The 16,860-nt window shown below is 41.5% G+C and overlaps 1 protein-coding gene across 2 annotated transcripts; it reads right to left on the reverse strand.

Moving 5' to 3' along the window:
- Positions 1-3,499: 3,499 nt before the first annotated feature.
- hadhb (hydroxyacyl-CoA dehydrogenase trifunctional multienzyme complex subunit beta) lies at positions 3,500-16,832 on the reverse strand. Of its 2 annotated transcripts, none has more exons than XM_072677618.1 (16): positions 16,504-16,832; positions 14,742-14,812; positions 14,317-14,358; positions 13,172-13,262; positions 12,876-12,920; positions 10,939-11,038; positions 10,556-10,643; positions 10,030-10,217; positions 9,625-9,805; positions 7,669-7,790; positions 7,159-7,238; positions 6,592-6,639; positions 5,196-5,283; positions 4,761-4,835; positions 4,515-4,679; positions 3,500-4,113 (listed from the first exon to the last, which is right to left on the reverse strand). In XM_072677618.1, the coding sequence occupies exons 2-16, from the start codon at positions 14,803-14,805 to the stop codon at positions 4,078-4,080; spliced, it is 1,413 nt and encodes a 470-aa protein (XP_072533719.1). In that variant the 5' UTR covers positions 14,806-14,812; positions 16,504-16,832; the 3' UTR covers positions 3,500-4,077. The 2 variants fall into 2 exon arrangements, with proteins under 2 accessions (XP_072533719.1, XP_072533727.1); XM_072677626.1 differs by having other exon boundaries at positions 14,317-14,355; positions 16,504-16,831.
- Between the last annotated feature and the right edge of the window lie 28 nt (positions 16,833-16,860).

Here is a 16,860-nt window from a genome sequence, read left to right on the forward strand (position 1 = left end):
CCTCCTTTGCTGCACTAACAACCTCTGCTCTTCTTGGAAGGCTTTACACTAGTTTTGGAACATTGCTGTGAGGAGAATATGATTGCATTCAGGTCCGAGTGTGCACGAACAGGAAGAAAATAAACCTCAGTTCAGCTTCTCCTACAGATTTGTACTGAACCCCAAACATGGCATGGTCGTTGTCTTTGATAAGACGTGGCCACAAGATAACATATTATCTCAATATATTTCCTTGCGTCTATTGCCTTATTAAAAACAACCACCACGTCATGCCCTAACCCTAGGGGCTCTGTAGGTCTGTGCAGTGTAGCGGCCTAAACGTGCACAGTTAGCATTGTCATCGTTTAGCCGCTCTTGTCCAGAACAGCAAGCTGCAGTGTGCGACCAGCAGCAGGTGCACAGGCCTACAGCAACAACCCGAGTGTTTCTGACCTGAGAGATAAGAGTCCGATCCTGCAGCCTGATCATTAGAGAAACGTCCCCTCAGACATGGCTGTAGACCTGATGGATTTGGTTCGACTGAACTGCAGAAAGACTTTAATGAGGTCAGTAAATGAGGAGACACACACACACACACACACACTGGGGCCGTTTAACATCGCTCTAATAACACCTATATATAACACTCCCAGACTCTCCACAGGCTTTAATACAGACTGTTGGTGTTTGTCATTGTTATCAGCAGGGCAGACATTCATAATAATAACAGTAGCAGTAGTAAAGATCATTGTGTTTTTTATTGTTATCATATTATTATTCTTTTATTATGAGTACTAATACTATTCATCTATTCACAATGATAATAAGAACAGTAATAACAATTAGGAGTATTGATTTTGTTTGTTATTGTATCATTTTAATATTTTAATAATAATTAAAAAAATGAAGTTAATAAAACAACAATTATTATTATTATTATTATTATTATTATTATTATTATTATTATTATATGAGTTGAAGCAGAAGTAATAGTAAAAATAATAATAATGATAACAGCTTATAAAACGATGTGGTCTCGTAACCGGGTGAGTATGAACTCTGAACACACGTACACTCGCGAGCGCGCTCCTCTTTTCACAGCGCGAGACCTGAGCAGGTGCAGAAACGGGAACTCTGCGGCGCGCGTGCAGAAAGACAGACGAGATTAAAGCGCGTGAGAGTCTCTCTCTCTCTCCCTCTCTCTCTCTCCCTCCTTCTCTCCCTCGCTCTCTCTCTCTCTCGCTCTCTCTCTCTCTCGCTCTCTCTCTCTCTCTCTCTCTCTCTGAGGCAGATTTGTACCGACAGCAGCGGGTGCATTTCTCCAGTCAAACGCCATAAAAAGGGCGCGCGGCTGATCAAAGCGCGCGCCGCAGCGGAGGAAAGCGGGGAGCGCGCGCCCCTCTCGCGGGTTGGAGGCTTTTTGAAGGCTGGTTAAAACAAAACACACACATACACACTTCTTTTCCCGACACGCCAGCGCTATTTACATTTTACTCCGTTTTGCACGCGGATTACCCCCCCCTTCCACCTCCCCCCCCCCCAAATCCCCCCCATCACATACGCACACATACACAAACAGCTAAACGAACGCGCACAGCTCGTGCTGAAAATATCTGAAGCTCCTGGAAACTTTTGCACAAATAAGCGTTACGTTAATGCGCAAACAGAGCTGGAGCAGCTGGAGGCGCGCGCGCTGTGTGTGGGCTAAAAAAATACAGGAATTAATCCGTTATTTTTTTTTATCATAATAATAATTTTAATGGGGCGCTGCTAAAGAAACAATTTTTTAAAAAAAAAGGGGGGGGGGGGCGGGCAACCCATTTAGCGAGGGGATGAGGACCAAAATATAAAGCTCCTTTTGTGTGAGCGTGTGTGCGCGTGCACGAAACAGGCGCAGAAATCTGCGCGCGGGACCACCGGCGGTGTTTACACACCGAGGGGAGCGTGATCCTCTGGGTGCGTCAAGAAGAAGAAGAAGAAGAAGAAGAAGAAAAAGAAAACCGTCGTGATTCTCTCGGTAAACACGTCGCGAGCGAAAAAGGCGCGCAGCTCCCTGCAGACGCCGCCTCTCTCGCGACCCCGGTGGGACCAGCGCGCGCGTGCAGCGAACTAGGGCTACGTGACGTAACGCGGCGCCACAAGCCTGCAATCTTTGCTTATTAGTTCAGAAACAACCCGCCGCGCATCACGGGTCAAAGAGGCTTTCAGAACATGCCATAAAATAATCATTTCAATCTAATAATAATAATAATAATAATAATACAAAATGAAAACCCGTCAGAAGGCATCTAGTTCTGAGACAGAGCACTAGCACAATGGTTCTGTGCTGATTTGGTCAGGGGACTGTGAGGGACAGTCCACAAGCTTCAGTGTGTGTCTCTTCAGTCAGTGCATGGTGGATTGGTGAAGGTATTGCTGTTTTTTTTGTGGAACCCTTTAATCATTGCTACTGGCCGCTGCACAACCCATGCTTAACAGTTGGCACTGTTGTGTATTTCTGCAATTGTACCTTTGATGATTACGTGCTATTTTAACTTTATCGGCCTACAACACTTGTCTCCAAAACTCATCCATATGGTTTTGTAACGAGGCCGCGGGTGTTTCGTTTTCCTTCCATGAGGATTTTTTTGTGCAAGCAACACTGCACAGTGGAACAATGCACCACCCTCGGTACACAGCTAACTTTCATGCAGGTTTTTTTCTCGGTCTTTCAGATCTCTTGTTGATTTCTACACTTCCCCTGACCAGCCATTTCTAAATAAAATTCAGCACAGTGGAGAATGCAAGCGGAAAATGCTTGGAAATCTTCCTGTGTACTTCTACAGCCACAAATACTTCTGTTTTCAGGTCATTAGACAGTTGCTTAGAGGAGCCCATAAGTGTTGATAAGTGTTAGGACAAGGCTTGAAGAGTCTGACTGGATTATAAATCCTCCCTGACCGATCAGCTCCCAGCTCCTTTACACACATGCTGCAGTCCGGTCACTGTGTGTAGTGGTACACACTCTGGACTGATGCCTGTTATTGTTGTTGATCTACTACTGATGTGAAATAACTGGTTTATAGGGTTTCTATAGCACATGTGCATGTGTGTGTATTAGCATTAACGCTAGCCTCCACTCGGTTCTGAATAGGCTCTACAGTGACGGTTTAAAAATAAAGAAAGGTGTGCGGTTCTCCCGCTGGTAAAACGGAGTGTTCCAGTTTTAGAAAGGTTTGTCCATTATGTCCATTAATGGCGCCTCGAGGACACCTGATAGTGCTCTGAAAGAAAAAAAAAAGACTTTGAATTAGATTAGGATCAAAATAACTAATAATCGATCCTTTAAAATATGCCTGGGTTGACCCCAATCATCCCTTGTAAAGGTCGAACTACAAAACTTAGCAAGTGAGTGGAATTCTTAGCAAAATAACAAGTGCCCGTCTCAGACCACCTCCTCAGTATAAACAGTCTAATAGTCTTGGACTTGACACCCCTGCTAAAAGCCACCATATACAGAAAGAATAAATGCAATGGACGGTTCAGATTAGTTTACTTTATTCAACAAAATTACAAAAAAAAAAAGAAAGAAAGAAAAGAAACCAAACAAAGAAACAAACAAAAAAAGACACAATGGAAACATAGTTGGCTCCACACATGCAGGTGTGTCTGAGTGAGTGTCCTTAGTTCTTACGCTGGATTCTAGTCTCACATATTTTTATTAAGAGCTAAACGCCACAAACTGATCCATTGCCTGCTAGAACAACTATGTACACAATCCAAAACGATCAGTTGAAACGGAGACAAGTGAATTCTGAGTTCTGAGCAAAACCAAGAGTTAACAGTAAGCTATATTCTGAATTTGAACTCTGTACGACAGGCTGAAGGATGCAGGGTAATAAGAGCTATGATTACCATTCTGTAGTCACTTTCTGGAAAACCTAAGTCCCAAATGCATACCCATCCATACATTCAGATCACATTCAGAGAAACAAACATTCTCCCTCAAGGCATGACGGTGATTTACAGAATCAGTCCCGCATTGTGTCTGTATGGGTGTTTTTAACATCTGTGTTTGTGTGTGTATATGTTAGCTGTAGACTGTAACACTGCAAAGTCCTACTGGGGATAGGCTTCAATCACCATCGCATGGCCCTGAGAAAGAAGCAAAGAACGAGCTGTTAGACATAAACAAGACAAAAACATAACAGGACACAGATGATCCAAAGCACACAGAAAAGCCTAATTAAATACACTAAAAGAACTGCATGTTTAAAATTTCCTTCATTTCAACCCCCCTCATAAATTTCAAATACATTCCTCACTAGGTATTTCAATATGGCATTTGGTGTTCTAGTTACTCCATGTGGACGAAAATATTGGGCTTAGGAGAACCGCAATAGTGAGGAATATACCAACACTGAACACATCCTCTGCGAGCAGATTCATCTGTGTAATGGTCATTTGTAAAATAGATGAATCTGATGGCTTTTAAGGATTGAATAGCTGTCCAAATACTTGTGCAAGGCATTGTGTATGTACGTGATCGATCTCACCTGTCCCCCTGCAGCACATGCTGCCACCAGCCCGTACTGTCCGCCCTCCTTCTTGAGCCGGTTAGCTACTGCAGTGACTAGCCTGCAGCCAGTGGCGCCGAACGGGTGTCCGAGAGAAAGAGATCCTCCCCACAGGTTCAACTTATCAAGCGAGGGGGCGCCCACCTGAAAGACGAGGACATACGGAGTCAATACATACACATACAAACACTTACGCTAACACACACACGCGCTAAACACACATACCTTAGCTTTGCGGCCCATGTAGTTCTGAGCAAACCAGTCAGACTCCATGGCCTTCAGATTAGCCATAACTTGACCCTGTTAAGAAAGGACAAATGGGACCATATGTTGGAGTTAAGCCAGCTTTACATGCACTCTTACACATGCCAAGTCAGATTAAAGCAGTACTATGTGAGAATTGGTATTTCTTGCTCCTGGGCTCCCTCTACAGTCAGGAAGAGGGATTAGCACCTTGAGCCACCACTAAAGGAAACACCAACATGCATTTCTAGACAAACTGAGAAATTCTAAACGGTCACTGAAAGCGAAGAAGAAGCATGTGGACTGAAGAGGTAGAGTAATATTACAGGAATTTACACAGCATGATGCAAAACTGCAGCTGAACTGCCAATGACAGCAAGTGTGCGGTGCTTAAATGCTGGCGCTAGAAACACTCACAGCGAAAGCCTCGTGGTACTCAAACACATCAATGTCGGCCAGGGTCAGGCCGCTCTTCTCCAAAACCTTGGGCGTGGCATAGGCTGGGCTAAAAAAAAAAAAAAAAAAAAAAAATTAAATAAATGAATACATAAATAAATTCATAATTATAATTTTAAAATAAATTTAAAAAATGTAAAAATAAATAAATAGAGATACAGCAGTTTTTACAGTTTTTCTGACAGATAGAAAACAAACAATTACAATTATCAGCAGCAATGGCCGATGTCTTTTCCCCAACTTTCTTTTGGGAAACTGATGCTTTTAAACTATGTATTTTATATACATCAAAAAGTTGTCATATGGAAACATCACGCAACAGCGCAACTGCAATCTGCAAGGTAAATAAGTCAATTAGAGGTGCAGCAATATGGGAACTTTGGGCTGATGCAGAAATCTTTTTAAATAAATCATTATTTATCTAAATAAAAAAAAAAAATACATCAAAATAACAATCAAATCCAAAGATAGGGACAAACTGATGCAGATGTAAACATTAAAGGAATGAACATCTGTTAAATAAGAACAAACTATTTTATTACTCAGAATGCAGAAGCGGGCTAAGGTCACTGTTCCCCTTCCATTAATTTTTGTTTTTACTACTAATTAACCCATTTTTTATAACAGAAAACAGTTACAAATCCAGGTGTATTCAATAACTTATGCAATAAATGACAATGGGAAAAGACCAACCCCTCAATACATAGGGGTTATTTAAATGGCTCTATGATTGGATATACGGTTCTAGGGAAAACCTGAAATTACTGCAGTATCTGTTCTATAAATAAAAGATTCTTTTAACCTTAAACAGAAGCGTTTCTTTCACGGCATCTAAAATACTTTGTTTTAAGAGTGTTTCCAAGAAGAGAGAGTAGGTGAGACATAGTGGTTACGGTTATCCTCATTTCTTTGCACTGGCTTAAGTTATTCAAAAGGAACATCTCCCAACTGTTCCCCTTATGGCTAAACTCTTAAATCAAAAGGGTGTCAGAAAGGGTTCTTTGGATCATTTTCAGTTGCCCAAAGAACCTTTACTGGCGTAAACCTGTCCAGGAAAATCAGTCCTGGGAAAGAGAAAGGAATGTTACCCCCCGAAACACAAAAAGCGGCAACAACTGCCTGTGTAAGAAGTAAACACTAAAGCTAGAGCAGCTTGCAAATGTACACAGCATGCATAGTTAAAAACATCAACACAAACAAAACCGCAGCAGAGCTGCTTTACCAGCACAACTACAAGCTCAACACAACACAAAAATGCAAAAAAACAAAACAAAAAACAAATAAATAAATAAATAAAAATAAAACACAGGGAAGAGAGAAGAAAGCCATAAGTGGAGAAAAGGAAGCTGTCACTCACCCCAGCAGAAGCTGGTCTTTAGGGTCCTGAGATACGTACACAAAATCTCTAAAAAACAAACAAACAAACAAGAACACAAAACTTTACGTATGAAACTCAGAGAAAAGGCGGGTGTTGCACACAGTGCTGCGGTTTCGGGCAGCTTGTAGCACAGAGTAGTGCATTGTGAGGGGTCGTGTATCTGAGGTTAGCTTTAGGCTGATGCGTTTTCTATTTAACTTAAAAATTATATCCCCCCTTCTAAAAACTATGGCATATATATTTCCCCCTTCTACAAATTACTGCATCTATTTTCCCCATTTAAAAAGTACTGTATATATTTTCCCACACATTTTGGTGTGATGCTCGCTCAGCCCTTTAAGAATCAACTTTGAGCTCTGGTGCTTTCGGCAAACCAAGCCTTGTACAAGAAATAAAGAGAGGTTGGAAAAAATGGCCATGTAAAAAAATGTATCTCCACCATGTAACACAAGAAGCCCCTTTAGGAAGAACATCTAAAAACTGGCCATCATGCTCCCACTTATTACCCACTTATGTTACTATATAGCATAGTGAGTGGCTGATTACCTGAGATATGCTTTAGGCTTGAAACCCATAGCAAGCGCTTTCTCCTCAGACATGATCAGCACTGCAGAGGCACCGTCCGTCTGATAAGAACACAGAAAAATAGGTGTTTACAGTTTAGCATATCTGGCAGATATTTTACAAGATGCATCAGCTGACCATACACAGTCATATGTAAAAGTTTGGACACATCTGGAGTAAATAAGTGAATGAATTCTGGGAGCATAAATCCTTAAATACAACATTTCAGACATAAATCCCATTTAACCAGTTTAACCTTTGGGGGAAAAAATACATTTGGCACGTCGTACGCTTAATTTTTCTCCTATTGTGTTAAATTCAGTAAATAAACAGCAACTTCTTAAAAACGTTCAGAAATGTGTTCTCCGTGGAAGATCTAAAGCACCCAACTGTATCGCTTAAGCCAAAACAAACAACCTAAACTCAAGATTGTCCAAGCCAACTGAGAAATCCTGCTTTGCAAAATGAACCATGCTTTTATTGGTCACTGACCAGGAAGGAGGAGTTAGCAGCCGTGACGGTTCCATGTGGTTTGACAAAGGCGGGTTTTAGTTTGGCCATCTGCTCCAAGGTGCTGGGCCGGATCCCGTTGTCCTTGGATACAATGTCCTTCCCTGCAACAACGCAGAAACAGGAGCAGGACTCAAACAATTTGCAACTCGCTTGAGGATAGTACTGCTACTACTGCTGCTGCTGCTGCTGCTGCACTACTACTAATACTATTGCTAATACTATTATTAATATTACTGCTACTAATACTGTTACCACTGATACTACTATTGCTGCTACTGCCAATACTATTACTAATACTACTACTACTACTACTACTACTACTGCTAATACTATTACAAATACTACTACTACTACCACTACTACTGCTACTACTACCACCACTACTACAACTACTACTGCTAATACTATTACTAATACTACTGCTACTACTACCACTGCTAATACTATTACTAATACTACTGCTACTACTACCACTAATACTATTACTAATACTACTGCTACTACTACCACTGCTAATACTATTACTAATACTACTGCTACTACTATCACCACTACTACTACTGCTAATACTATAACTAATACTACTACTACTGCTAATACTATTACTAATACTACTGCTACTGCTAATACTATTACTAATACTACTGCTACTACTACCACCACTACTACTACCACTAATACTATTACTAATACTACTGCTACTACTACCACCACTACTACTACCACTAATACTATTACTAATACTACTGCTACTACTACCAACACTACTAATACCACTAATACTATTACTAATACTACTGCTACTACTACTGTATTACTAATACTACTGCTACTACTACCACCACTACCACTGCTAATACTATTACTAATACTACTGCTACTACTATCACCACTACTACTACTGCTAATACTATAACTAATACTACTACTACTACTGCTAATACTATTACTAATACTACTGCTACTGCTAATACTATTACTAATACTACTGCTACTACTACCACCACTACTACTACCACTAATACTATTACTAATACTACTGCTACTACTACCAACACTACTAATACCACTAATACTATTACTAATACTACTGCTACTACTACTGTATTACTAATACTACTGCTACTACTACCACCACTACCACTGCTAATACTATTACTAATACTACTGCTACTACTACCACCACTACTACTATTGCTAATACTACTACTAATACTACTGCTAATACTATTACTAATACTATTACTACTACTACTGCTAATACTATTACAAATACTACTGCTAATACTACTGCCAATACTATTACAAATACCACCACCACCACTACTACTGCTGCTAATATTTTTACTACTACTACTACCGCCAATACTACTACTGCTACTTATATTGCTACCACTGCTACTACCACTGCTACTACCACTGCTACTACCACTGCTACTACCACTGCTACTACCACTGCTACTACCACTGCTACTACCACTGCTACTGCTGCCATGCATTTTATTACAGCCCTGCATAATTCTCATATATGGGTCTGGAGTCTAGAGGAGTCTTCACCTCTGTATGTACTGTACTGTATTAGGGATGTTACTCTGATTCTTTCATGACCCCCAGAACGTCTTTTTATTATTTGAATGATTTACCATTATGATTAATTTTTTTCAAACTTCAAACTTCCTGATGATTTGAACTCACTCTGATTATTTTAGTATGCCTCAAAAGTCTTAATGAAAAACTCACAATTCACAAATATGGAACCACCCACACAGTAGTGGAATACAAACAGTAAAGCACCAATATTTATAAAATCATTTAAAATTGTTAGTGGGGAAAAAGTGCATGGTTTGTTATATTATAATCAATGTGGGGTTTTGTTTTTTTTTAATAAAAAGGCCCAACATTGCCCCCTTCAGACGAACAAGCTGCAAGTCTCACCGGGAACTTTAAAACTGACAACGTCCGTGAGCAGGCCCTCATCCTGAGCTTTTTTAGCCAGCGCGTGAGAGCGAACAGCAAACTCATCCTGTTCCTGCCGAGACACGCCGAATGCAGCCGCCAAGCGATCAGCGGAATGCCCCATCGTTTCTGCTGTGGAGAATTCAGCCACTGCAGGGAGCTGGAGAGAGAGGGGGGGAGGACTAGTTACAATAGTGACCAAATTACTCTACAAAAATGAATCCTAGATGTCCAAAAGTATCCAGACATCCCTTCTAACTGGACAGTGGTGGTATATTGATAACTGGGTTTTGGGTTCGATATGCAGGTGCACTAAACTTATTTTTAAGCTGATTTAGGCTAATACAGTGTTTTAGGTGTAAGGTGCATTGGGTATTGCAGTACGTCAGGTGCCAGGTGAGCCATTCGAATAGACCCCAGCAGAGATAGCCTGGCTCCGAGCGTCTTCGCCTTGTTTAGGGACAGCATCGTCTTCCTCATTTTTCGGCTGTGGCGAATCGGCACGTCTGACATAAACTCGCATCCGCCTGCTACGACCGCATCACACTGACCAGCAGCAATCAACCCCACGGCTACGAAACACAACAGCACACCATCGTTACAGGCTGCATGTGGGAGAAAAATGCTGCACATTTATGAGGTAAACAACATGATGTATACTTGTAGATGTTATTACAGCACAGCATTGCAAAGACAGGGGACAGCTTGTTCAGAACACAGCATATAGGGCTAGTGTGCTCTAATACTCTTCATTAGAGCCTCGTCATCAACTATAATTCTCTCTCTGTTAAGCCTGTGCATTCCAGGCCTAAGCCCATGACTGTGGAGCCAGCCCTCAAAGAAGAAGCAGCAGCTGCCATAAAGGAAAAAGCAGCAGAAATATCATGTTAAAAAATTGTTATATTAGTACCTGAAGTCATGGCTTGGTTGGAGGAGATGCAGGCCATAGTGACAGTGTGGGCTGGAGTTCTATCGGAGAATCCTGCACCAAGCGCAGCCTGCATGTGCACATACACAGAAACACACACACCTGTAATCACACTCTACTACTTCTACTACTACTACAGCAGAAGCAGTACCTGAAATCTCAAATAATTGCCATCTGAGGCGAGGGTGTAATGATTGAGGCCTAATGATTAGCCTTCCATTAACCAAACAGGGCCTTTGAGGTACACTGATGGAGTAATCACTTTACAGACAGACACACTTTTACTTCGTTGGGACCAAAGTTAGCTCAGTGAACCACAAACTTGACCCCCCCCCCTCCCAGAGCACGGCTCGGTGTGAACTGACCTCTCTGGCCACATTGCTGGTTTTCACCTCCTGAATGACAGTTCCATAGACAATGTGATCCACAGCATCCTTGGGGAACCCAGTCCTGTGCAGCAAGCCTCTGCAGAAAAACAACACACAATGTATGAGACAAGTCCCCTAAACCCACTGTGAGTCTGTTTCAGAGTAAAGCATACACAGAGTGAGATTAAGAACCATTTAACTCTAGCCTTGATTCACGTTCAGGGTTTTCGTTTTTTTTGGTCACAGTGGGACGTTCACGTGTAACACCTAAGAAGTGTTGTGGCCACGGTGCACTTGATTTTGATCACAGCATTTGTGCGCACACACACACACACACACACACACACACACACACACACACACACACACACACACACACACACACACACACACACTTAAAAGCTATTTCCACTAGAGGGCAGAGGAGGGCTAAAATGTCAGTCAAAATGTGGAGTCACCATATGGACAAAAGTATTGGGAGAAAATAGAAAAAAAGAAAATGCTGCTTGGTCCTGCTTTTGTTGGAGTAACTGTCTCTACTGGCCAGTCAAGGCTTTCTACTGGATGATGAAGCGTTGTTGTGAGGATTTGACTGCATTCAGTGACCAGAGTGTTACTGAGTTCAGGATGTTTGTATAACCCTCTAGCCCACACCTGGCATTAAGCATGGTGCCAATAGGTTCATGTTTATCTGCTCCACAGAGTCCTATTCTATTGGTAATTCTTCTCTAGCTATGCATGTGCGCATTTGCTGAAACCTGAAGGGGTGTTCACAAACATTTGTACATGTAGTGTACCCTTCTTGGCCTCTTCTAATGGAAGTTGGAGGATAGAGGATATATGTGAAAAGTCAGTAGATAATAAGGGATAAAATGTTTATTATCAGTTGATCTGTGAAGCCCAGCAACAGGTGATGATAATCATTTCGTAGTACTTAAAAAATAAAAGTAAAAAAATAAATAATTATTCATATAGATTAATCAAGTTATTGCACAAGCATAGCAAAGTAGACAGAAAAACATTATTAGCAACAGGACGAAGACTGAATGTATTGGTTGAAGATTATGGTTTGAGCTGGACTTAGAAGAACAGAAGGAGCAGAGTGGAAAAAGTGGACAGTTGAACAGAGTGGGACACTAAAAGACCAGTGCCAGAAGACCTGAGTGAGCAGACAAGAGTATAAGGGAGAACAAGGTCAGCTATATATGGAAACACCAGGCCATTCAGGGCCTTGTCTGTCAAGAGCAGGACCTTGAACGGAGTACATTTATGACCCTACTCCTAACATACAAGGCCCTGAATGTTAACCTCCTGCATCTTTTTGCCTGCATCTCTTTTTGCGTCCCTAGAAGCATGAGCAAAGGTGGAAACCCACCGACTAAACGATATGAGATCCATCCAAGGTCAACGAAGAGCATGACAACAGCTGAGGAGAGTACTATTTTTACCATGCATGGTCAAGGTTATCCTCACTGAGCTCTCTAACTCGCTGGTCAAAACCCTCTGCACTAGAGCTACGCGGCTAATGTGGCCAACACAAACAGCAATGGTCAGAAGCCGATCTGCACCAAAAGCCATTCAAGTACGATCCAACTTCCCTCAAGATCCACAGAAGACAAGCGTCCAGGCACCGAAGTGGTGGAACAAGCTTCCCCTGGGTATCCGAATGACCGAGTCGCCCGCTGTCTTCAAACGCAGACTGAAGACCCACCTCTTCAGAGAATACTTGGGTGAAGAGCAGAGTACTATGGTCTCCATACTGACTTGTGTTTAGTAGTGTCTAAACTTAAAGGTATCTTTGAATTTTGAACCCCCACAAAGGCTAGTCTGAGCTAACATAATCTAGCCATGCAGTCTAAACATAATAAACATACCATTGATGAATATCTACATAATATGGGGACGCTTTACACAGCAGCGAGGAAGGCACTTACTGCAGGGCAGCTCTGGCCAGGTCATGAGGCATCAGATCAGCATACCTGTAAAAGAAACAAAAAAACTCATGACTGAAATTCTGATTATTCAGAAAGGCAGCTTTTAAGCAGACCAGGAAACCAGGAAATCCTGACTGAATTCTAGATGATTGAAGACAGGAGAATCTGCCGTCACAAAAGCTTTAAGGTAATAGTACTGCACACACACACACATACATACACATACATACACACACATACACACACATACACACACATACACATACACACACATACACACACACACACTCTCTTACGAGGTGCCAGACTGCAGGAATGGTGTGCGGACGCCCTCGACCAGAACAATATTTTTCACTCCAGGTTTGGCCAGAGTCTTCTTGCTTTTTGCTGTTAAAAGAACAAGGAGAGTTGCGAAATTAAACATGTATATTAAAAATACACTGTCACTTCCAAAACTTTGGACACTCTTGGTGAAGCAACGTGTTGCATTAATGACTAAATAAGTGTAAATAAGACAAAATACTTCTGCACATCTTAATATACAATAACTGTTTATTTATGGGGGGGAATAAATAATCAAATAACCAATTCACACACTTACTAACTTGCTCAATCACCAAGTAGCTGACTAACTAGCTCACTACCTAACTGACTTTATAACTAGCTTGCTATACAACTAAGTCACTCACTAACTGGCTTGCTCCCTCCCAAACAAGCTCACTTACTATGTTACTCGATAACTCACTCACTCAGTACTTAACTAGGCAATCATCCAAATAACTAACTAGCTCACACACTAATGGACTAATGGACTGTGTAACTAGCTTGCTCACTCACAACCTGTCTCACTGAGTATCTAGCTAGCTCACTCAATAATTAGCTTACTTACTAATCTACTAGCTTACTAACTAACTAACTAGCTTTCTTACTAACTAACTCACTAGTTTACTTACTAACTTCCTCCCTCCCTCCCTCCTGTTTAGCAGACTGGAGATTATCCATAAGGAGCGCTGCTAGTACCAGCAGGACTTTGGTGCTTTACACCAATGACACTGTGTCCTTCTTTTTGTAATACAGGAATTGTGTATTACGACATGTGCAGAGGTGTGTTCTCTGCTGAGGAGTCTCTTAACAGTTAGAACAACAACAGTCCTGCTCTTTAAGCGTAAGTGTCTGCATGTGATCGTGCTGGGTGTCTAGAGGTTCAGTAATTATTTACAGGCTCACAAACTGCAATTGAAATAATAAAACTTCACATTTAAATTGAAATATTGGACTGGATCTTATCTCTGATCTGGGCAAACATGCACAGGAGATCTTTCCTTTGAATGAGTGAATTAATAATGAATGATTCACAACACTTAAAAAACCTTATTTCTAATTCTAATTACTACAATCATTATCCAATTTATTCCATAATTAAACATGTTGTGTGTTTTACCTTGAGCCTGCAGTGAAGAGGAGGCACTGATGGAGCGTGCTGCTGAGACACAGAGAAAGAGCATTGCTGACAGCACTGTAGAAAAGTTTGGAATCACTTGAAATATTAACTGCTGTTATTGTATTTTTTATTATTATTATTATTATTATTAATAATAATAATAATAATAATAGTGTCTAAAATGTCATTAGTCACACAGCCAGGCTATCTGCAGTAGTACCTAGTAAATCATGTCCCTCTGGCACACAAATAGAAATTATATTGTTTTAGGAAGAGTAAAACATTATTACATGATAACTACTATTCTGTAAATGTCTGAACAGTAATGCTACTGACCAATAACACACTTTAGAAGAGCTGATCTAGGACCAGCATCAACTACAAACACAAATACAAAACTCAGCTTAGATCTTCACCCTGCTTACCGAACTGGAAATCCCTGGCGTTCACCAGGCTGTTCCTAAAAGGTTTCAGCAACATTGCTGCCATCTTTCACCTAAAAATAAATAAATGAATAAATCAAACAATACTATTTTTTGTCAGCGAGAACCACACCATCCCACCTGAGGCTTTGAGCTGCTTTGAATGTTTTGCGATATTCTTTTTCAGAAACATTCATCAATGCTCCTGGTGCTCCCATTTTCTACATATTTTCAAATGTTTGCCTTTTCGTTTTATCAGAGATGTCCACAAACTGTTCTGCAAGAGAGTTAGGCCACAGATTTTCTAGTGTGGAGAACAGCCATTTAACAGCGTCACTCCAGAGAGTCCAGAATGGCTTTCTACAGATCTTTTGGGCAAAATCCTAATTTGTATATCTTTTCATGTGCTTTTCAAAACACAGAACACTTATTAAAATGTTCAACGTTTTTCCATCTCCTGTTAGAGGACTTTCTAGCAGTGAAATCTAAAAGTAGGCCCACACTCTCGCCCGGCCAAGCACCGCTCAGTAATGCGAGTGCCTACTACCCTGCAGAAGAAGGATACTGGTACATTTACTGATAGTATATTCTGACAGTAAGTTTTCATAGATTGGTGAAGTCATCTCTCCTTCCATGCTCCAACATTAAAAGATATTTTCACAGAAATGGTTAGAAATGTGCAGTTTTATGTTTTTAGCCACTTAGCTCCACTGACCACCATTTACAGTGGACCCATTTGCTGGCATTCCTCAAGCGTTTTCCAGTCTCGCTCCTGATATAACTATAATTCTAGCCAGTAACAAGTCAAAATACTACTTTCATAAGTTTCATGGGAAAGTGCATAATATCATTGGTGTGTCGACCAATATCGACCTGATGCTTCTAATATGAGAGACCTGTTGGATGAACAGAAAAGGGCCCGGTTTCCCCTACACTGGCCCTCGCTTAGACGACCCACGGTTAGACCACACCCTTTGGACGGGGTGGCCACGCCCCTTTATAGCAACTGTGTCAGGGTGGCCTCTGGAGGCGTGGGTTCAAAATCACCGGCTTTTCTGTGTAACTGTGGTCAGCTTGGCCGACTGTTAGGTCGTGAAGCTGTCATATCACCCCCCCAATATGACGATCCCTCAGTCACTACTATATAATAATACTGCTATAAACACCAGGGACCTTTAGACGTCCCAGCAAGAACCCTTTTCACACTTCCACTGTACATGAGCATCAGTGCTTAACAGACTACGGTCACTGTCACTGCCATTCCTAGCTGGAGTTGCTCAGTCTACTGCTATAGCAGTTATATAGAGATTAGCTTTTAGTAATAAATACATGTCTGCTGGCTCAAAATCACACCTATTACAATCTCTCAGGACTGTAAAAGTCACATCCGAGGCGCTGACTCCCTCTCCGTAACGTGACCTGATGAGTTGAATTATAAACAGCTCGGTGACCCTTCACCTACTTCTCCAGCCAGCACAAGGGCAAGCTAAACAGATCACACGCCGGGGATGTGATACTACACCTCCCTCCGTTCAAAAACGTACCAGACACACTTGCTACAAATACAGAGAGTTTAAAACCCTGTTCAGATCCAGGGTTAAAGTATTAAAGTCATTCAAAGCAGCAGAGGCAGGCTAGCCTACAGTAGCAACCCCACTTAACAGTGAAAGCAGCCCGCCCGCACTGCGCATGTGCAAAAGCAACCTGCACGCTCTCGGTGAAATAAACGGAGGTGTTTTGTACAGATCGTCTATAAATGAAGTACCTGCGCAGATCCTGCTGTGTAACGAAGCCGGGGCCACTCGACTCTTCCTGGGACTGAACCAAGATGACAAACGGCTACAAAAAAATGTGCACCGCAAAAGACCTTAAAAGTCTCTTAGTAGCCCTAAAATCCGCCTGAGTGCAATAGCCTGGAAAACTTACAGTAAACGTAGAAACGTCTGGATAAACATACCAGAGCAATTGCACTGAGCGCTATCTGTTCATTTACACATCTGTCCGTTTTAAGCGCGTTTTTATAAAGTGACCTTAACTGCGAAATGTGCGCTATGGAAGGCAAAGTGGGTCCTTCACGATCCAATTTCCCTACCTCGCGCTTCCGTTTCACGGTTTGGGGGCG

The sequence above is a fragment of the Salminus brasiliensis genome, chromosome 1, assembly GCF_030463535.1.
Source record: "Salminus brasiliensis chromosome 1, fSalBra1.hap2, whole genome shotgun sequence".
NCBI classification, from domain to species: Eukaryota; Metazoa; Chordata; class Actinopteri; order Characiformes; family Bryconidae; genus Salminus; species Salminus brasiliensis.